This window comes from Acomys russatus, chromosome 30, assembly GCF_903995435.1.
Source record: "Acomys russatus chromosome 30, mAcoRus1.1, whole genome shotgun sequence".
In the NCBI taxonomy this organism is placed as follows: Eukaryota; Metazoa; Chordata; class Mammalia; order Rodentia; family Muridae; genus Acomys; species Acomys russatus.
The window spans coordinates 15,436,897-15,460,580 of NC_067166.1; the positions used below are offsets into that span (position 1 = coordinate 15,436,897).

The 23,684-nt window shown below is 46.9% G+C and overlaps 1 protein-coding gene across 1 annotated transcript in view; it reads right to left on the reverse strand.

The window, feature by feature from the left end:
• Scamp1 (secretory carrier membrane protein 1) overlaps positions 1–23,375 on the reverse strand; it is an 81,120-nt gene extending 57,745 nt beyond the window's left edge. Inside the window, exon 1 of the mRNA XM_051172291.1 lies at positions 23,230–23,375. Within this exon, the coding sequence (XP_051028248.1) occupies positions 23,230–23,286 (57 nt within the window). The 5' untranslated portion in view covers positions 23,287–23,375. The remainder of the gene's footprint in view (positions 1–23,229) is intronic.
• Positions 23,376–23,684: the final 309 nt, after the last annotated feature.

Here is a 23,684-nt window from a genome sequence, read left to right on the forward strand (position 1 = left end):
ACCTGAGGGAGAAATAAAATAGGCATTGGAGGTGGGTTGAGAAAGGGAACTGGGTGGGAGAGGGGATGGGGAGGGGGGGAGCAGAGGAGGGTTAGGAACAGGGAGAGCAGGACAGAGGACTAGGTGAGAGAACGGAAATCAGAGGTGGGGGGCATCTCTGGGACATTCCAGAGACCTGGCATAGGGGAGGCCTCAGGAAGCCTATGGGGGAGCCACTAGGTGAGACTCCCAGCAGTGGGGGATCTGCCTTCAGGGGCTTGCTGCATTCTGGGATTGATTACTAGTGTGTGCTAGCATGTCCAACTTCAAATTCATCTGAGTAACTACAGGTCGTGTGGAGATGCTGATAAAGCTGAAGCTTTGCTTACCAGTGTCTTTTCATGTGTAGCGGCGCCTGCTCAGGTGACCCCCAATGCCCACACAGCCTTCTCAGAGGACAGATGCTGGATGCAGCAGAGCATGCCTGTAATCCCAGCACTCCAAGGCAAGTGTCTGAGTCCAAGGCCCAGCTAGTTTACACAGCTAGATCAGGTCCGCCACAGCTACCCAGTGAAGACTATATTTAAATCAACTTTAAGAGTACAGGCTGGAATGCTGATGATTGGGAGCCCTGATACTTAGGGGAATAAAATGCTTTCTATTCAATATAATGAAAATAAAACTCTTTCCTTTGACAACACAGCTCATCTGTGTCACTGGATCTCAAGCTCTAGCATACAGAGGAACCACCTAGAAAGGTTTTATTAATAAAATCTAAACTAGTGAGCCCCACTCCGAGTGTCACTGTTTCTGATTCAGTCCGATAGAGACTGGGAAGCGGATCCCTAAAAAGGAACTCTGGGAAATGTGTTCTCTCATTGACTCAAAGGAATACACCAGCTTCCTATACTTACTAACCTCCAAATAACGATGCTCTCAAGAGCTGAAGTGGCACACACACAGATCTGCAGCCATTACTAACTTCTGAAGCAGAGCCTATCCTGCCCAACCTTTGTGGACGTCACTTAACTTTAGTTACTATGTCACTTACAAACCAAGACGCAATATGAAAATGGAGTTCCTGCCAGTCACCACATTTTACATCTAATACCATTAGCTCCGGATGCCTTTAATCTGTGTCTTTACTTTCAGGGAAGTGTACCTTCATTGTATTTTCAATGCTCTCCTGGGTGTTCAGTCCTCCATTGGAATCCCTCCCACTCTCTCCCACCAGGCATTTCTTAGTGTCCTGTATCCCCTGGTAGTCTAGGGTCTAGCAGAGTACTTCCCCTTTGGTTGCTGGGGTGGAGCCTGACCCCACAAACTATCGACCTGGCTGACAGAGCCAGGCACTGTCTCTTGTCTTTGTAGGTCACTGCTGTTGAGTCACAAGTGTGTAACATAAAAGCTGACACTGATGTCTAGACACAGCCATGTATTGTGTGCCTCTAACACGGGACATGTTAACACTTCAAAACTTGGGTACTGGCTGGGCATGGTGGTGAATGCCTTTAATCCCAGGACTTGGGGGGCAGAGGCAGATGGATCCCTGTGAGTTCGAGGCCAGCCTGGTATATAAAAGTGAGTCCAGAACAGCGAAGACTACACAGAGAAACCCTATCTCGAAAAAACAAAACAAAACAAAACAAACCTTAGGTACTGCTCTCTAGCAGGCAAGAGCTCTGGTGAAGGGCTCCAGACATGTCCATGACAGTGAGTAGCTCTGAGCCCCTAACTCACGTCACCTGAAGAAATGTGATCATCACTTTGCCCCACTGTAGACCTGGCATGACATGCTATGGGCTGCGTCTCCATCACTTGGAAAGCTAGCTGACCATTCAGATTCCACTTAGAAGACAGGAACCTGGGACCTAGAGCTTCATACTTCAACTGCACCTCAAGCTGCTCATATGTTGCTACACGGTAATACAGTTTCTTGCACATGAAAAGCACTCAGTGGTACCCGTGGCTGCTGTCATTAACAAGGATAACAAAATAAACCCCCCCTAGTTCCTGACAATTTAATAAAATACACATGTCCCAGGTGAATTGGCCAAATCACCCACAACCACCTTTGAGGGAAACTACCAGCAGTAGCGCTTCCTCAGCCTTGGTGCCATGTGATCCTACTGCCTTAGGACATGAGAAAAGATGGGGCCGTCTCCTCCCTGCCAAACGGAACCATCTTCAGAACTAGAAGTGAGGGCACTTGGGAGCCCAACAGAAGAGGGTCTAGATTGGATGGCTGCTCATCAATCCAGCCACATCCTAGTCCTTAAGGAGACGGAAAAGGAGCCATGAACTTTGCCACAAGTAAGGAACAACAAAGCCGATGCCAGTCACAGGAAGAGATGCTGTCATTAGAAAGTGGCCACTGGGACTAGGGAGATAGCTCGGTGGCTAACAGAACTGGCGGCTCTTGCAGAGACCCAGGTTTGGCTCACAGTACCTACATGTACATGGCGACTCACAACCACGACCAGTTCCAGAGGATCCAATGCCCTCTTTGGCCCTCCCTGGGCACCACTCAGACACAAAGATAAATCTTCTATGCAGCCAAACACAACCATCTTTAGAGCTGGCTGTGAAGGGAATTTTGCGTTTTTAATATTCTTACAGGGCTGAAGAAATGGTTCCATGTGCAAAAGCACACACTGCTTGTCTAGAGAGCTGGAGTTTAGCTCCCAGCACCGTGACAAGCAGCTCACAACCACTTGCAGCTCCAGCTCCAGGGAATCCAAACCCTAGGCCTCCACAGGCACCAGCCCACACGCAGGCACACACATACACATGTCATTAAAAAGTACTACAAAGCCAGGAATGGTGGCACATTCCTTTAATCCCAGCACTCAGAGGTAGAGACAAGTGGATCTCTGTGAGTTCAAGCCCAGCCTAGTCTACAAATCACAGCCAGGGCTTGTTACACAAAGAAACCCTGTCTCAAAAAAACATCCCAAGTGGCCAGGAAGGGAGCAGGGCACAGCAGACAGGACCTCAGAGGGGAAGTTGCCAATCACTCACCAGAGCAAAGGAAGGGAAAGTGGGCAATAGCCCAGTGTTGTAACATGAGCAATGACACCTTTCTCACCAAGTCCTGCAGTGAGTTCCTCAGAAAAGCCTCAGAGTAGAGGGGCAAGTGGGAAGCAGTGTGAGAGAAGAGAAGCAGCCATCAATCTTCCTTTGAATTAGGGCAGCTCTACTTTCACACTTTATAAATACTGAGTTCAGTAAACATGGCTCACACTGCCTCAGGGAAGGGCATGGAGTGTGGAGGAGGGAGGGACTGGGGCAGCACCTTATAACCCCCTCCTCCTCCAGAGGCTGTGGCTGCTGTTGCTGTTGCTATAGGGTGCATTTGCCTGTGTGTATGTGTACCAGCTGTGTGCCTGGTCCTACAGAGGCCCAACGAGGGCATCAGATCCCATGGAACTGGAGTTACAGACTGCCGTGGGCCACCAAGTGAGTGTTGGAAACCAAACCCAGGTCCTCTGCAAGAGGTGTGAGTGCGCTTAACTACTAAGCTGGCTCTCCAGTGGAGACTGTCTTTAAATAATAGAGGACTGCGGGGAGCTTCCTCCCTCTCCTAGGAATCTTTATAATGAACGCTCATCACCTGAAGGAGCGCCTCTAGTCATGAAACCCAAAGCAGATGGAACACAATGTTTCCACTATTTTGCATCTCATTCTAACTCTATGTAAAAGTTAGCTTCCATGAGGATATTATATAAAATCTGCTGGGATAGACTTTAAGAAGCATGAATGTGCTGGGCGTGGTGGCGCATCCTTCAATCCCAGCACTCGGGAGGCAGAGGCAGACGGATTGCTATGAGTTTGAGGCCAGCTTGGTCTACAAGCGAGTTGAGGCCAGCCAAGGCTACACAGATACACAGAGAAACCCTCTCTTGAAAAACCAGAAGAAAAAGGGAGAGGAGGAGCAGGAGGAGAAGAATGAGTATTTATTGGCTCAGAGAGAGAGAGAGAGAGAGAGAGAGAGAATGTGTGTGTATGTACTGATCCTCCAACATAATTACTGATCCAAAATTGCTGCTAATAACTGTTAGTTTTACCTTTCCCTCCTAAAAGTGAAAGAGAAAACAAATATAATTTTAGCCTTTTGTATTCTCCTGTGTTGATATGCCCTAAGTTCACATTTTTGTAACAATCTGACAAAGCGTATAAGAGAAAAAAAATCCATCCTCTTCCTAGCTAAGCTCCTTTTTCCCTTCCTTCCTTTTCTCAGAAGCATGCCACAGCTGTCCTGTAGCCCGCGCATTTGCTGCTTCCTCCAGGAGCACCTCACACCTAACCATCCTTAGAAGAGACACACGCTAAGAAAACAAAACCTGCCTCCACCATGCTGGCCCCACGTTTTAGTCCACAAGCATGGTATCACCGCAGCCCCAGACCAAGCCGCCATATCTCTCACTGTTAGCTACAAGAGCCTCCTCACTCGTCGATCTCCTCCTCTCAGATCTGTTCTTCAGAACGAGCCCACACGAGCTTTGCAATGTGCAAGCTTGTTCACAACATGCCTACAGTTTGATTGGTATAGAATTGGAAAAACTTTAAGCATCTAAAATTTTGCAAGTAATTGGGACTCAAATTTTACGTACGGGATAGAAGTGACGAAGACTTTTGCAACAATGACTGCTGGCAATGGAGACTTTATGTGCCTGCATTACCATTCTTTAATCTCACATGCTGTGCCTCAGTGAGCAAAAGCCATCTGCTTTAACTTGACAGCGTTCTAAGGTATCTCATACTTAATAATTTAAGGGCTAAGGATGTGGGAAGTTACTCAGTTAATAATAATAATGGGCCAAATTAACAAAAACTGTTCCACGTTTCTTTTGTTTGTTTTGGGGTTTTGTTTTGTCTTTTCAAGACAGGGTTTCTCTGTGTAGCCTTGGCTGTCCTGGACTTGATTTGTAGTCTAGGCTGGCCTCGAACTCACAAAGATTCGCCTGCTCTGCCTCCCTGAGTGCTGAGATTACAGGAGTGCACCACCACTCCCGGCTTCCACTTTTCTTAATGGATATTGAAAAGTCTGAATTAAATCCCAGACTACCACAAAGCAACCAGTGCTTACGCTTCTCGTTTGCCTATCTCAAAACTCTTCTTTGTGTCCCTGCTCTCATTATCTACACCTAAAGTTGACTCAAGGTAAACAATCTGGTAGAGTGCTTGCCTGGCATGCACAGTGCCTTGGGGAGTCAACTCTGTTCAACTCTCAGCACACACTCTAGACTGACGGATGGACGGATGGACAGATGGATAGATGGATGGATGGGTTGACTGACAGATATTAGATAGCTATAAATAGAGCTTTCTTCTCTGTAACTTTTCACTAAAAAAGGCTTTTGGCCTATGTAAGTTGTGGATATATTTCCAGCTGTGAGCCTAGCCTCACACTGAGTTGCTGGTAGCTGCAGAAACTTGTCCTGGGGCCTGCCCTTCGCTAGGCAGCACCTTTCATTTTAGACATCTCTGCTCAGGTATTTGAGCATATAATAGCACTGTCCTCATCCAGATGTACTGGTGACCATTAGCCACATGCAGCTCCTGAGGTGTCTGTAACTGGTCCTCCTGAGAGACAGTGAAAGCATAAACACCAGAGTCTCCATGGCAGACAGCACTTCCTACAACGATCTGGAACAGACCTACTCCAAGCCCTGTCATTCCTGAGTTAACATAGAAAAACAAATGTTTGACTGCATGACCCTTCTGGACATGAAGAGGTAAATTATGAGACCAAAAGGCCATGGGCCCAAAACTTTGCTTTTAATGGCAGACGCTACAGGGTAATCAATTCCTCAGGGTAATCAATTCCTCAAGTCCTCATTGTCGTTTAAGCCAGCCTATGAAACACATCAGGATATCCAGCTCCTGCCATGAAACTGTGCTGTTTCTTTCTTGACCATTATATTTCCCAGGTGAAGGGTGGATGCTCTGATCTACGCCATGGCGATCATCTTTATGCCTAGTGACTATCACGGTATCAGACTGGTCTTCAGCTCAGAAACTCACTCCTGCTCCACCTGAAAGGTAGCAATCTTGAGGAAAAAACAAGTGTGGCCCCTTTTATCTTTGATGCATCAATCACAATGTCACCCACAGCTCTGCATAACTATGGAAACTGAGGCAGGAGGCTCTCATTTTAGACAGAAAATTTAAAACTGAGCACATACTTTTACTTGCCATTGCCAGGATCCGTCACATACAAGCCATGTTAGCCATGTGACCTAAGGACAACAGAAGGGACTGAAGAGGGACTGAACCACACGCTGGTCAACGGGAGCAGGGATCACTGAGGCCGAGGAGTTTTGTTATTCCAGAACTTGTGTTCTGTTTTGTTCCCACCACAGGGTTTCCTCATGTAATTCCGGCTGTGCTGGAACTTGCTGTGTAGACCAGGCTGGCCAAGAAACAGATCTACTTGCCTCTGCTTGCTGAGTGCTGGCTTTATCAAAGGCATGTGTACCGCACCCAGCAACCACCATTTCAAAGTTTGCATCCTAGTTTGCAGCACTGGGTGTAAGCTACATGAACTTCCATCAAAACAGACAACATATCTAGAGCCAGGTCAGACAAGCACTTAAAGTCCCAGCTATGCTGAGGCAGGAGGATCTCAGCCCTGAAGTTCAAGGCCAACTTGAACAGTACAACTCCTTCATAAAAAGAAAGGAAGGAGGACAGTAAAAAAGATTTCTAATAGAACAAAACCCACACGGAAGTAAGTAGGCCAAGTAACTGTTTAGACAGCACCCAAATGTCTGGCAGCTGCAGTCAAGCACTCAGAAGTGGTTTAAAGGTGTTTGTTTATTTATTTAGATCTATCTTATTTTATGAGTATTTTGCCTCGTGTGGGTACGTGCACCTTGTGTCAGAAGAAGGTGCCAAATCTCCTAGAACTGAGTCACTGATAGTTGTAAGTCACTATGTAGATGCTGAGAATCCAGCCCAGGTCCTGTGCAAGAGCCAACAAGTGCTCTAAACCATTGCGCCTCATTGTTGGAGGCAGGTACTTAGCCCCGTAGTCCAGGCTAGCTAGCCTGAAACTCACTGTGTAGCCCAGGCTGGCCTGGAACTTTAGTGATCTCTGTCTCACCCTCCCAAGCACTGAGATTACAGGCATGGTCCACCACATCTGGCTCCTAAATACATTTAAAACAAAATCATTTTAAATAGGAAATGAGTACCTCTACAATAGACAACAGCAAATTCAAAATGAGTCAAAGCCCCAATGTACACATTAAAACTAGAAAACAGGAGAATGTAGAATACACTAAACACCATCAAGACAGGAAAAAATCTACAGAAGTAGGGGCAAATGTTGCAAATCATTTACCTGATATGTATCCATATGTCTAGAATGTATAAGGAACTCACACAGCTCCATAATTGAAAAAAACACAGGCACAGGATCTTAATATGCATTCTTCAAGAAAGTAAACAAACAGCAATAGATTAGGACATGAGACAATGCCTAGCGTCATTAGGCATCAGGGAAGGCTGTGATACCACTGTACAACTGCTAGACAGAAGATGACAAGCGTTGCCAAGGACACGGACAAGCGGGAGTCCCCCCTCTCTACTACAGATAACAACGGTGCGACTGTTTCAGAAAATGATCTGGCAGTTGCTCGGGGACGTAGAACGCTTACTCCCAGATACATACCAAACTGCATGAAGGCATACATCCAATTGAAGAAGACACTCACAGGTCACAGCAGCACTGTTCAGAAAAAGGTGTTGCATTTGTGAGTGGAAAAGCAGGCAAACCACACGATCTGGTTGTCTGGCAGTGAGGGGAAAGGAAGCATGACCGGGCAGGGGACATAACCCCTGCGGCACATGCACAGGGGCCCCAGTCTTGACCCTCAGAACCCAAATGGAAAGCTCACATGGTGAGCATAGCACAACCCCAGTGCTGGGGCGCTGACACGGGAAGCTGTGGGGCTTGCTGGCCAGCCAGCCTAGGCAAACATGTGAGTTCCAGGATATCAAGACCCAATCTCAAAAAAAAAAAAAAAAAAGTGAATGGCAGCTCCCAAGATAAAATATCTAAGGTTGTTCTTTGGTGTCCACGCACATGTACATGTATCCCTACATAGATATGTATGTGTGTACATCGCATGTATTTCTGTTCTCATACACACCACACACCCACCAAAGAAAGGGAGAGAAGTTTTGAGCCATACCACACCATGTGTGAACCTTAAAATACATTATGTTATGGGGAAAAAACTAGTTACAAAAGACTACATATTCCACGGCCCCATTCCTTTGAAATGCCCAGAGGTGTCCCAGTGGTCACCTAGTCACCACAAAGTGACTGTTACAAGACAACAGGTTTCCTTTGGAGGGATTGGATGTTTAAGTGTACAGAAGTGTTAAAGCAGCTAAGTGTGCCTTTTAGATGTCTTAGGAATTGCATTTCAAGGTAAGTTTGATGGACTTTTCTTCTTTGGTTTATTGTTGAGGGTGCAGGGAGACCCAGACACAGAAAGAGAAGATGGAGACAGAAGAGAATTAACATCAGAGATGGTATTTCTTTTTTCTATTGAATTAATTTATTTATATTACATCTCAATTGTTATCCCATCCCTTGTATTCACCCATTCTCCCTCCCTCCCGCTTTCACCCTATTCCCCTCCCCTATGTCAGTGACCCACTCTATGATCATAGGCTATTAAATCTCATCTTGGTAGCCTGTCTATCCTTCCTCTGAGTGTCACCAGGCCTCCCTACCAAGGGGAAGTGGTCAGATATGGGGCACCAGAGTTTGTGTCAGAGTCAGTTCCCACTCTCCACTCAAGTGTGGAGAATGTCCTGTCCATTGGCTAGATCTGAGAAGGAGTTCAATATTTACTGCACGTATTGTCCTTGGTTGGTGCAGTAGTTTGAGCAGCCCCCCTGGGCCCAGTTTCACCCATCCTGATGCTCTTCTTGTAGGTTTCTAGGACCCCCTGGATCCTTCTATTTCTCCATTCTCCTGTACTTTTCTCACCTAGAGTCCCAATAGGAGGTCCCTGCATCTATCCCAATCTCCTGGTAGGTGAAGACTATCATGGGACATGCCTCTTGGGCTAGTGTCCAATTATAAGTGAGTATATACCCTGTGAGTCTTTCTGCTTCTGGGTTAACTCACTCAGTATGATTGTTTCTAGTTCCACCCATTTGTCCACAAATTTCGGGATTTTTTTAATGGCTGAGTAGTATTCCATAGTGTATATGTACCACAGTTTCTTCATCCATTCTTCTACTGAGGGACATTTAGGTTGTTCCCAGGTTCTGGCTATTATGAATAACGCCCCTATGAACATGATTAAACTCAAAAAATTAAACACCACCAAATCAAATAACCCAATTGAGAAATGGGGCTCAGAACTAAACAGAGAATTCTCAACAGAGGAATATCGAATGACTGAGAAACACTTAAAGAAATGCTCAACATCCTTAGACATCAGAGAAATGCAAATCAAAACAACTCTGACATTCCATCTTACACCCATCAGAATGGCTAAGATCAAAAACTCAAGTGACACCACATGCTGGTGAGGATGTAGACAAAGAGGAACATTCCTTTGTTGCTGGTGGGAGTACAAACTAGTACAGCCAACTTTGGAAATCTATCTGGCGCTTCGCTTTCTCAGAAAACTGGGAATAGGGCTTCCTCAAGACCCAGCCATTCCATTCCTTGGAATATACACAGAAGATGCTTCACCACACAACAAGGACATAAGCGATGGTATTTCTTGAAGAAATATAGCCAGCCACCTAGCTACAGTGTAAACCAAGCAGCACAGCATTAAATAAATAACTGGAGAGATGGCTCAGCGGTCAAGAGCACTGGCTATTCTTCCAGAGAACCTGGGTTCAAGTCCCAGCACCCACATGGCAGCTCACAAATGTCTATAACTCTAGCTCCAGGGGATCCAACACTCTCACACAGACATACACGCAGGCAAAACACCAATCAGTGCATATTAAATAAATAAATAGTATATGGTCTCATTAGAAAACTGGCGAAGGGAGATAAGGTTGGGAGATTAGCAACAGGGACTACATCACTACCCCAATTTGAACACTTAATTTTCTTTTGTTTTTTGTTTCTTTGTTTAGAAGCAGGGTTTCTCCGTGTGTGGCCCTGGTTGTCCTGGAACTCACTTTGTAGACCAGGCTGGCCTTGAACGCAGAGATCCGCCTGTCTCTGCCTCCCAAGTGCTAGGATTACAGGTGTGTGCCCCCAACCCAGCAAACACTTAAGTAGTGAATAGAGTTGGGTGCCTGTAGATTAATGTGCTGACACCCACAGACAATACAAAGGCTGGTCATAGGACAGGAAAACATTGGATCATATGTCTGTTCAGGTGACACTTTTCACTACTGAAGAATCACCAAATTGCTATGTAGGGTCGGGAGAACAGCAGAGCCTCAAGCATAGTGGCTCCCTGTCATGACTAATGCCGCTGTGTTTTCATCTATTAAACAGTAAAGTACTATGCTTACTTCCTACCCTCATTATTAAGAACCACTGCAACGCTTTCTAGACTTTTTACATCAAGGCGACCATGTAATATGCAGCCACTTGGCATAATGTGAAGAGGTTTTACACATTTAATAGCTTCCTATATTCTAGCCAATCAACCTTTTAAGCATAACACTTCCTCCTGGGAGTAGGTGTATCACTCACATAGCATTTCATATAAGTTAACTGATGGTTAAGCTCAAGTACAGCACTGAGAGCCCCAGCCCTGCCGACCCTGACCATCCCTACAATGGTGTATCCATGGGGGGAGGGCAGTGGTCCTTAAGGACCAGGGATTGCTTTCCTGCTGGCCTCTTATGATGTCAAAAGTAATCGTGGACTTTAAAAACCTATTCATGCAAATGTAAAGGAAAAGAGCACAAGATGTTCTTGTCAAAAACCTGCAACATTACACAGCCATGCGCATGACTCCTGTCAGTGGAACCTGCATCACAAGGGGATTTGTCACAAAGATACAAGGAGCAAAAAGGGTAAAAAAAACCTCCTCATCTCAAAACTTGGTAAAGAATGTTTATGTATGATACCAAAACACAAGCCACTAAAGATGCCCGGTCCTGTGTGGTGGCAAGCTCCTGTAACCACAGCACCTGGGAGGTGGGGCAGGAGGGCTATGAGGTGCAAGCCAACCTTAGCTACACAGTAAGACTCTATAAAAATAGAAAATAATAAAAATTTGGACTTTATCAAAAATAAAAGCTGCTGTGCACATGCACACGTGCATGTCTAACAAACCCGGAGCCTCCCACCAACTAAAGCAAGTGATCCAATGGACGTGACCCCACTGCAACTTTTATGATCAAAATTCAAAGGACATCAAGAAAATAAAAATGACAAACATGTTTCTCAGACAGCTGATAAAGGACTAGTGTCTAGACTAACTCTCTTAGAGCTAGCTCACTTTTTAAAACAGCTGAATAGCCCAAACTAAAGACCAGCAAAGGTGTGAACAGGCACTTCTCCAAAGATACATACACAATGCTGCTATGTACACAGAACCATGCTCAACTCTGGAGAAATATGAATGAAAACCACAAGACTCTAGCTGGTCTCAGGGGTGCACAGCTGGAGTTCCCAGCACCCCAGAGGCTGAGGCAGAGGGAGGACTAGCTACGATAGCTGGAGTCTGAGCCAGCAGCACAAAGCACTGCCAAGACAGAGAAATCTGCATCCCGCAGCAGCCACAGTAGGAAAATGGTCTCTCAGTTCCTCTGAAGAGAGCTGCCATATGACCTGAGTACATACCCAAGTAATGTAAAAACAAGCATTCAAGTGAAAACCTGCATAAGCACAGCAGCAGCATTCACAACAGCCAAAACAGGAATGAAAGCAGTCCGCGTGTCCAGCAGCTGATGACCTGACATTAGCTGAGAAGCCGGGCGAGGGCCGGCTACAGAGTGAACCGGGCCCTGGCGCATGCTAAGCAGGAGCTCTTCCACTGAGCTCCACAGTCTCAAAAACTCTTCCTTCTTAAAAAGACACAACGCCAAGCACTGAAGAGATTCCTGGCTTGTTCCCTGTTGCAGTCTGCAGGGGACTCTCATGGCAGCTCTTACACAGGAGAGAGCAATGGGGCTTTGACCGCACAACACATGTGACGTCAGAAGCAACAAGGCGCGCCTGCCTCCACCGGGACAGATGACAATAAGTGAAAGTGATACGAGGTCAAACCCCCTTCAGGCTGGCTCTATGTTCATATCCAGTGCTAGAGCTCCCTGGTAACTCAAAAACAGAACTCTGGATCTGCACGATTCCAGTGTAATATTTAAAATTATATATAAATAAAGGTTTACTCATCATAGCTTTGAAAAAAGTCACTTTGCATTTACTGTCTATCAATTCTCACTGAAAACAAATGTGCTGTGGGGAGTGTTTGAAACACATACAGAAAGGACACCAGCTTCCACAGACACTGCCTTCTTTACCTTGCTTATAGTTCAGGAGCAGCTAGCCTGCAGAACAGGAAGTCTAGAAAATAGCCCTCAGAAGCCCCAGAGAGAGCAGACGGCTCCTAGTCCAGTGCCTCCCTTGGCCAGGCGCCCTGAGAAGGTCAGTCATGTGAGGCCCCCAGCACTCAGCAGAGGCCATGAGGAGCTGGGCCTCAGAGCACAGCAGTCTTCCAGAGCAGGAAGTCTCCTCTCCCTTAATGTCAGAGTAGACCATCAGAGAACCTGTGCATTCACAAAATGCTATGGCTACAGACGTGTAGCAACTACAGAGTCTCCAAACAGACACAAAAGCACAAAAATCTCCACTGTGACCTCTATAGATCACCCAGCTTCTGCTTGAATAATTCTATCAAGTGTTGGAGGATTTATTTTTACAAAAGCATTGCTGGGCTATTCTAATTGATTAAATAATCTCTATGCTGGGACAAAGTCCTCCCGACGCAGAAAGTCAGTAAGCCTTGGGTTCTTTATCTAAAGCAATAAATAATAGGTTTGTTCACTTAACCAAGCAAGGAGCCGTCAAGGGCCTGATGGCCGCTCCACTTCCCTCTAGCCTTCAGTCCACTAAACGCTCAGTGCGTGTGTGTGAGGCTGCCTGCGGCTTGCTTCAGGACCTTTCTGGCTGCTCTTATTGACACGGCTGACTATGCTCAAACCACTCTATGTATTCAGCTAACGAAAACAGTAACTAAGTGATATACCAGAGCAAACGATTGTAAAATTATTAGGTTTTTTTTGGAACTTGTCACTCATTATTAATCCAATACATATGGTTTTTAGTAACTATATCAAAGTGGCAGTTCATTGTAATACAAAAAAGTGATAAGCTGGGATGGTATGTCAGTGGTACAGTACCTGCCACACAGAGGGAGGACCTGCCTTCAGATGCCCAGAATCCATGTACAGCTAGGAGTGCCAGTGCTTCTACAGCTAGAAGGCAGGTGGGCACAGGAGAATCCAGACATTCACATACAGGGCAGTGAACAACACGCAACTCTCTCTCTCCAACTAGGTGGAAAGCAAGGACCCACTGCTGGGGGATGGTCTGATGTATTTTGATACTAATTAATAAAAAGCCATCCCACCTGAGCAGGGCAGATGAGATAAATGTGGCTAAGGTTCCTGGGCTTAGAGAGACAGAAAGGATCCTGGGGAAGAGGAGAATAGGGTCCCGAGAAGAAGGAGGTAGAGCCGCCATGGGTTAGGTGGAAGAAAAGCACGTGGCAGGCACGGATGGAGGATTTGGCCCAGATGAAGAGCATTAGCAAATATTTGGGATTATGGATGGGAGGGAGCTTGATAGAAGTTATCAGAAGCAGATGGCATGGGATTGGGGCAGGTATGAGATACTTGCCCCACTATGGGAAGTAGTTTAGGGGATTAATGTCCGCCCTGCCCTGGGTTAATTAAGGCTATTTTAAAATATAACAGGTGTCTGTGTCTTGATTGATTGCTAGCCCGGCATACTGAAATAATTCTAGGGCTCATAAATAACAATTATTAGACGATACAGGTAATACAACAACCACCCACGCCAAAGGTTGTCCTCTGGCCTCCATAACAGTGTTGCACACCCTGTGCACTATATTCACACAACCACAGACACCATTTGCACACACCCACAAACATACAAAGAAAAGAACCACTATGCGTTCAGTACTACAAAGCATTAACCACACTTAAACATGTTTAATGATGTGAGCTGAAGAACAGTTTCAGTTTCCTACAATCATCACCGCCAGCATGACTGCCGGTAAAGCTATGAGCCTGTTCTGGTTTGCTTTCCTGCTGCTGAGATGAACAGCCTGGCCAGAAACAAAGGGTCCCCGTGGCAAACGAGTGGAGCTGAAGCAGGAACCTGAAGGCAGGAACTGAAGCAGAGACCACAGAAAACACGGCCCACTGACCCGCTTCCTCTGGGTTCCTTCTACAACCCTGGACAACCAGCTCAGGGCTGGGACTGCCCACAGCTGGCTGCACCCTCCTGCATCAATTAGCAATTAGCAAATGTCCCTGGAGGCATGCTCCCAGGCCAATCAGACAGAGGCCATTCCTCAGTGAAGCTCTCTTTGATGGCATGCAAATTGACAACCGGAGCTAACTATGGCAGATCCCTAACTGATCTGGGCCTGAATACTGGTTTTAAAGGGCACAGCAGCTTCTCGCTATACCCTCTCAGAGACGCCACTGGACACAGAAACCTGGACCGAAGCATTTCTAAGCAGGGCTGATCCTGAGCACCCAAGTCAGAAGGCTTGTCTCAAAAGCCAGTTACATATACAGTTTTGAGGCATAGTTTGAACTCACATAATATTAATGAAAATTGTTAAAAGACTTGTACCAGCAAGGCTGACAGGAGGAGTTACTTCAAAATGAGAACTGTTTTCTGACTGTCAGGGTTCTGTAGGGAAAAGGACCTCGTGAGAGAGTATGTTGAAAACCAGAAGAAGGGCCAGGTGGTGGTGGCCCACACCTTTAATCCCAGCACTCCGGAGGCAGAGGTAGGTGGATTGCAGTGAGGTCAAAGCTAGCCTGGTCTACAAAGCGAGTCTAGAACAGCAGAGGCTACATAGGGAAACCCTGTCTTGAAAAAAAAAGAAAGAAAGAAAGAAAGAAAAAACCTGAAGACGGCAGAACTGGATCTGAAGCAAGGAACCCACTAACTCTCCTCTGCACGGGGGATGCTACCATGTACCTGGCTGGATGCAGAATATGCCAGGACCAGCATTGCTCAATGCCTCCCACTCCTCCTCTATCTAATTGGAGTCTACTGAGCTCCGCAGTACCTGTCTCACCGTCTTATGCCAGGCACAGCTTTTCAGTTCACAGGACTTGTCAGGGCGGCAGCCGTTCCTGTCAAGAAATGGAGTCTGATCTCCTTTAGATAACATGTGGCTTATTCTGACCAGCAGGAGTGGCATATGACCCCAAAACCTCCTAAAGCTTCTGCCCGTCTCCTTTGACCCTACGGCCTTTGCGTTTGCAAAGCGCAGCTGTGCCCAGCAAAGACACCACATGGGAAAACACCACAACCACTGCCCGTACGGGCAGCTCCGGGTAACAAGCAGGCAGTGAACTGAAGACACCTTAAAAACCAGTGCATTCAAGCTGTCAGGTAACTGAAAACACACTTTAAAAAAAAAAAAAAAGCCAGTGACTCCAGCTCAAATATCAGGACCTTCAACAAGCAACTGACTGTTGTTAGAGCCAATGCCTAACTCAAATATAACCAATAGCTCAGTATATGCACTTTAAAAGTGCTAACCAGAAAACAATAGAGCCTGGATGCAGGCAGTTGACAAGGATTTATCACTGTGTCTGAGTAACACTGAGAGATAAGGTCTCCAAAATCTAACTGTTGCAGAAAAAAATACTGGGGTCTTTTCCTAATGCTATCTATCCATTCTCAGACTCCAAATTTTAAATGGGTGGAGAGGAAAAAAAATCTCACTGTGAATGTCACTATAAACATGAAACAAGATAGATGACACTGTCCTTATTACAAAATGAAAACAAGTGATCCTGGGATCTGAATATTTGTGTCTCCCCATCCCCAGATATGTTAAAACCTAAGGTGAAGGTGACATTACTACAAGGTGGAGCCCATTAGAGGCAGGTAAGTCCACAAGGGCTATGGCCTCAGAACCTGACTAAAACCCTTTATAAGAGGGGACCCAGGGAGGTGCCATCTCAAGTGAGGCTCGCCTGAATGTACCATGTTCAGGATTACTGATTCAGATACCACACTGACTCTGTCGGTGCCTCCATCTTGGACTTCTCGGCTTCCAGAACTGTGGGCGGTAACCCCGTTTATAAGCAACCCAGTGTGATGCACTTCATCATGGCTGCCTGAATGCTGGTTAGCAACCCTGAATCATGGGAAACAGTTTAAAAACAAAACTCTTGTCCAGAAGTCTTTCTAACCAGCCCAGGCTGGCCTCAAATCCCTGATCCTCCAGTCTTCTCCAGCCAAGTGACGGGATCACAGGTGCTGGCTACCCGACCAGGCTCAACTAAATTCCTAGGCTGCCACTAAAATTACTCTCAGTAAAAAGTAAGTCAGGAGGGAATACTACTTCAGCAGCTGTTTTTAGAAGATTACAGGGCTGAAGGACAGGACTCAGCTCTGCAGGGGAGCACCCGCTCAGCACGGCCGAGGCCTCTGGATTACAACAAAAGAAAGAACCAAAAAAGATTCCAGCGGGAGCTGAGACAGTCTACAAGGCATTATAAATCACACTGTATCTAAACTACATATTTTTTCTATATATACACATCCATAATGAAGTTTAATTTATAAATTAGGGAATATATGAGATCAACAACTAATAAAATAGATCATAACAACACGCTATAAAACTTAATGAATTATTCCTAGGACTAGAGAGATGGCCCCATGGATAGCAAGCATGAAAACCTGAATTCAGATCCTGGCTACTCCCATGAAGAGCCAGGCCTGATGCCAGCCTGCCATGCCCGCACGGGAGGAGCAGAGACAGCAGGATGGGGGGTGGGGCTTGTGGCCAGCTAGCCTAGCCAATCATGGAGCTCCAGGTTCAGTGAGAAGCCATGTAGACAAACATCAGGAAGAGAATGGCAAGACAGCGGGCCTGTAAAGGGGCTTACCACACAAGCCTGGCAGCCTGAGTGGGATCCCTGTGACCCACACAAACATGGAAGGAGAAAGCCAAAGTTGTCCTCTGACCTCTACACACCCACTGTCACATGTGCACATATGCATATATATGGTGATAGCAAATAAAGTTGAAATAAAAATGATAGAGAAAGACATATGTAAAAGTGGAAAAAGACGAAAACTCAGATAACCTTGCTCTAGACCTGGAGTCTAGCAGGTGACCAAGGACAAGCACTTGATACTAGTAATAAACTAAATACTAGCACCTCATTAAAGCCATCATGCATTGAACACTTTCTACATGCTGCCATAATCCCAGGATGCTATAATAGTCCTACAGGGCACAAAGGTCCTAGTTAGGGTTATGACTGCTAGGATGAAATGCCAAGACAAAGCAACTTGGGGAGGAAAGGGTTTATTTCACCTTACACTTCCAGGTCCATCACTGAGGGGAAGTCAGGGCAGGAACTCAAACAGGGCAGGAACCTCAAGGCAGGAGCTGAAGCCGAGGCCATGGAGGAGTGCTCCTTACTGGCTTGATCCATGGAGGAGTACTCCTTACTGGCTTGATCCATGGAGGGGTACTCCTTACTGGCTTGATCAGCATGCTTTTCTTTTATATAGCACCCAGGATCAGGATTAGCAGCACTCACAGTGGGCCGGGCCCGCCCACATCAATCACTAATTCAGAAAATGCTCTACAGCAGTGGTTCTCAACCTTCCTAATGTGGCAACCCCTTTAATACAGTTCATGTGATGTCCCCCGAAAATAAAATTATTTTGTTGCTACTTCATGGCTGTAATTTGCCGTTATGAATCCTAATGTAATATGTAATATATAGTATACCTGATACATAACCCCCAAAGGGGCCTCCACCCACTGCCTGAGAACCACCACCCTACAGGCTCGCCTACAGCCCAGTCCTATTTTCTCATCTGGGGCCCTCCTCTCGGGTGACTCTAGCCTGTGTCATGCTGACATAAAGCTAGCCAGCACCGGTGCTTTACCCTACTTTAGAAAAGAGTAAGCTGAAGACCCTGAGTGGCTTTCCCAGGAGTCACAGCTGGCTAGTGATAAAACCAGGATCAAAGCAAGGTCTTCTCATCTGTAGAGAAAAGAGAAAGCAGGCGGGGGCATCTCTGTGGCAAGCTGGAGATGAGACCTAAGGCAGGAGACCTAAGACAGGGTAGGCTCCTGGGAGGATATGAGGGAAGAGACTCTAGCAGAGACTCCTAGTAGCAGGGCCATGGCGACTGAAGAGGACACCCTCTAACTAGACAAGTCTCCTAGTAGATGGAAGGGATAGCTGGGTCTTGAGGTAGAGCTGTTCCCAGGGAGAGCTATCCTCTGAGCGGCTCCACCCAGCAGCGCTTGGAAACAGATGCTGAGACTCACAGTCAAACATTAGGCAATGTGTACGGAGTCTTGTGGAAAAGTGGGAGAAAAGAAAAAGGATCTGGAGGTGACAGGAGCTCTAGAAGACGACCAACAGAGCCAACTAACCAGGGCCCAGAGGGGCCTGTGGAGTCTGAAACACCAACCAAGGACCATGCATGGTCTGCACCTAGGGCCCCTGCAAAGACGTAGCTGGTGGGCAGCTCAGGCTCCATGCAGGTCCTCTAAAAGGGGAGCGAAGACTGTCCCTGACATGGACTCTGTTGCCTGTTTTTTTTTTGGGGGTTTTTTTTTTTGTTTGTTTTTTTTGAGACAGGGTTTCTCTGTGTACCCTTGACTGCCCTGGACTCGCTTTGTAGACCAGGCTGGCCTAGAACTCACAGCAATCTGCCTGCCTCTGCCTCCCGAGTGCTGGGATTACAGGCATGTGTTACCATGCCCAGCTGTTGCCTGTTTTTTGATCACTTCCTCCAGGTGGGACTGCCATGTCAGGCCACAGGGGACAAGGACAAGCTCAGTCCTGGTGCGGCTTGATGAGCTGGGGTGGACTGGAAGTGGGGCTCCCCCTTTTCTGAGGAATAGGGGAGGAACATGGGGGAGAAAGTGAGGCTGGGAGGTGAGGAGGAATGGGGCTATGACTAGGATGTAAAGTGAATAAGTAATTATTTGGAAAAAAAAAAAAAAAAAAAAAAGCAAGGCCTTCTCAAACTTCTGAGTGCACACTTACACCCAACCTCCTGCTACCACTCCACAGAGCCTCAGCCTTGAGTCTAAACTCCCTGGGTAAGAACAGAGAGCAGAGCTGAGGAATGACTCAACCCGTGAAGGCTCTTCCTGCACAAACCAGGGGACCTGGGTTTAATCCCCAGGAATCCACATGAAGGTGGAAGGGGGAAACTGCACAAATTCATCCTCTGACCTCCATCTGCACACTGTAACCCTGGCAGCCCACTCCCATACTCAAAATAATCTTAACTTTAAAAAAGAAACAAGCATATATAAGAGAGCCAACAATGGACTAGCAACCTGGACACCTTAGAGTCAGTCCAACACCAATTCTACACCGGGGAGCAGTCAACATCTCTTGTTTCGCTTTTTTTCTTTTTTCATCCACAGATGAGACCTAACTAAAACAGACCTGAAAACATAGTTTCAAGCTCTGAATCCTGATTGTCCTTATGTTTTAAAAATGAATTAATTGCCAGGTGTGGTGGCGCACACCTTTAATCCCAGCACCCGGGAGGCAAAGGCAGGTGGATCACAGTGAGTTCGAGGCCAGCCTGGTCTACAAAGCAAGTGCCGGATAGCCAAGGCTAACACAGAGACCCTATCTTGAAAAACCAAAAATTAATAATAATAATGATGATGATGATGATGTTATTTCCATGATTTATCTAATTCAATTACATTAAGATACAACAACGTATTAGAAGGCCTAAAGTCATCCTGTCCCCTTATTAATATCACCCTATGAACAAATGGCCTCCCTTCCAGCACTTAATTATTTGCTTTTAGATCAACCGCAGGCATCTATATTATTGGCCTCCACTGGCTATTAAACTCCCCCCTTACTCGGCAGACATGCCTGTCCTCTATACTAGACTAATTCCCCAAAATTAGAGACATTGCTTCAATACCATTGGTTAAATGAAAAATCAACAGAATAAGGGACTTGCAGCAACTGTTCAGAAACTACATGTTGAGTATGTAGAAAATGTTTTCATTTTATTTTACTTTGAGGGACAGGGTCTCCTTATGTTAGCCTTGGCTGGCTCACAACTCACTACATCAACCATGCTGGCCTCAAACTTGTAATCCTTCCGCCTTTGATTCCTTCCTGCTAGGACTCAAGCACGGATCACTATGCAGAGCCCTTTTCTAGCTTTAAAACCACATTTTAACAACTCAAAAACAGATTTTGATACATTTCCCAAAATAAATATTTTGTTTTGGATTTCCACAGATTTATTTAAAAATTACTTCCTTTTTTCCAGACAGGGTTTCCCTGTGTATTCTTGGCTGTCTTTGACTTGCTTTGTAGACCAGGCTGGCCTTGAACTCGAGAGATCTGCCTGCCTCTGCCTCCCTAGCGCTGGGATTAAATGCTTGAGCCAAGGCCAGCGTTACTTAAACTTCCTTATACACAATAAGGGACACTGAAATTTCACAGAGCCATTCACTAGGCCTACAATAGCCACTGGAATAAAACGGGTGCTGAAAGAACTGAACTCAGCAACTGAATTCCACAAAGGATTTCACCAGTCAATAAAATCAAGTAAGTCCTTCTGCTTCTATCACCTAGGGAGAGTCTACTCTGAAATGATTTTCTCAGCCCAGCTCAAATGAAGATGTTTACAAGTCTTTCCAACACAGCAACGCAGGGAAAGAAACAAAGTGGGTGAGGAGCAAGCGGTGGCAAAGGCCTAGAAGCCGATGATCAGGAGTTCAGGGCTCCAATAGAGCCTCCAAAGCCAAACACGCACGGAGCGACATGGAACAAGAGTGAACTAAGGAGCGTGGATAACATATGTCAAAAGCAACATTTGAAAAGAAAAGCTGGCTGGCAGTGGTGGCCCACGCCTTTAATCCCAGCACTCGGGAGGCGGAGGCAGGTGGATCGCTGTGTGTTCGAGGCCAGCCTGGTCTACAAAGTGACTCCAGGACAGACAAGGCTACACAGAGAAACCTTGTCTCAAAAAACCAAAAAAAAAAAAAAAAAAAGAATTCTGGGTATGAAGAACTAAATAAGAGTATGAAGAAAATATTATTTCAAAAGCCCCTTCTACATAAAATAATGCAAAAGCAGCAGAAGGAAAACTAATCTCCCGCAGATACAAAGGTTACTTTGAGGAACGGAAGGGTGGCTGGCTACAAATATGAAGATAAAGTCAGGGACACTGACCGCGTGTGGCAGTCACTAGAAGTGGAGAGCCACGGTACAACAGTATTAATCCAGACCTCCTTAGACATAAAAACCCTTTTAAAGAATTGTACGGCCTGGACTGAATGCACGCACCTACAGAAAACAAAAATGTTAATCGTCCTCCGCTGTGATTGATACCTGAAAACCACTGATGTTTAGAATGATCCTGGCAACCTTATGCCGGAGGAAGAGGAAGGTCTCAAGAGTGGCAACACTGTATCACAGACTCTCAGGCTGTGATAAGAAGCCTGGATCTTGTCCTAACAAGAGACTGACATAAAAAGAACCAAGAATCGCGGACCACATAAAAAACCAACAACTATGTGGCTAAACACGGGAACAGCACAGTCAGTGAGGTACCTGAGTTAGGAGAGGTTAAAAGGTCCTTAATGTCTCGTCTTTAAATAATGTTTAAATGACACTCAGTTGACAAATTATGGAATGTTTCTTTTGGATACCCATAATTTAAAAATAACCCAATTTTCCACTACATGAAAGTGAATCCAATACTAAATGAAACTGAGCTGGGGGGGGGGGGGGAGGGTGCACATGGCGAAGGTATGGAACTTCCTTTAAAATGTTCCTGAGTGAATCACATTTGGGAGGCTGAGGCAGGGGGATAGAAAGTTCAAGGCCAGCTATACCCCACAGTGAGACCCTGCCTCAAACCAACAACGATGAAAAACAAAAGCCGAAGCAAATAAATAAAAGATGGGGGTGGGGGTAGAAAGTTACAGTCAAGTGAAGGATGACAGAGTTTTCTCTGTATTTTTGCAAAATGAGTCCAGCTGTCAAGTAAAAGCAGGATCACTTCATTTAAAAAAAAAAAAAAACAAACCCTTCATGAAGTCATGAGGTTAAACCATCAGAAAGGGGTGCTTTTTCCTTCAATACTGTCGGTAAGCCACAAAAGGACTAGAAAGAGGTAAACCCAACAGGCCAGAAGCAGCACTTGGGTGGCCACAAATTAGTTCCTATTTCACCTGTGACTACAAATTGAAGTTTGCACTGCACATGGCAGGGAGATTTAAAAACGACTAACCAAACCAACAGTTGGAGGAAATTGCCTTGTTATGCCCAAGTAGTTTTCAAGACAGAGTTCTCGGTCGCAGCATTGAATTTTAGAGATGACCAACATCCCAACAGCCTGCCTGGCCATTTCTGCGCCAAGCCACTGCGAGGCTGGGGATCCAAGGAGGAAAGCAACTCACGTGAGGAACGGAATCCTCAAACAGCCCGGAGCCCGGGTGACGCACTCCCGGCTTGGAAAATAGCCCAGGATCCACCTCACTAGCAGCAGCTAGGTGGGGAGATGTCCGCGTGCACTATTGTTTCCAGATGTTGATTTATTTTTAACTTCTGTTTGATGCCCGGGTCCCCTAAGCTGGGCCCGGTGTGGAGGGGAGCCTCGGGCAACGCCACTGGTGGCTCTGAGAGCAACCGAGTTTCGATAATAAAAAAAAAAACACCCCCTTTATCTCTTTATCGCAGCGTACGTGTACCCCCGCCTCTCTTCCGCACACCTCTGCCGTCACCGGCACGCAGCACTAGTGCCAGGTCCCCATGACAACCCCAGCCCCGGGCGCCCCGGCCTCCGGGCCCCCGCCCCGCCGCGCCGCGCCGGCCGGAGTAGTGATGGCCACACCTGCCCGGCTCCAGGTCCGGCGGGTCCGCGGCCCGGTGCGACCCCCGCTCCAGGCTGGTGGCGAGGCCGGTGACGCTGAGACCCTCTCGGCAGGGCCTCCGCGGCCACACCGCGACGCCCGACGCGGGCCAGGGCCACGGCCCGGCGCTCACCTTGAACGGGTTGTTGAGATCTGGATCCGCAAACGGGTTGCTGTCAAAATCCGACATCGCCCCGGCACTGCGCGTCACCCACCCGAGCCCGGCGCCGACACACAGACGAGGCGAGGCCGCCGCCCCCCTGCGCGCTCACGTCGCCACCGCCGCCGCCGCCGCGCAATCCGGGTGCAGCTCGCGGGGCCACCTAGCCGGCCGTGCCACTGAGCATGCCCGGTGCGGCGGCGGCCCGCGGCGCCCAGCCATCCGGCCCTCCCTTCCCGCCTGGATCTGCGCTCCGGGCTCTGCCTCCGACCGAAGAGCGTGCGCAGGCGGAGGGCAGCTTACGAGCTCCCGGTCCCTGGGACCCACCTAGCACCGCTTGGGGAAGGGGTGATGCTCCTACGTGACGGAGGACAGTACTCTCGGGTCGCACGTGGCCGGTGGGGGAGGCAACACGTGGCGAACGAGTA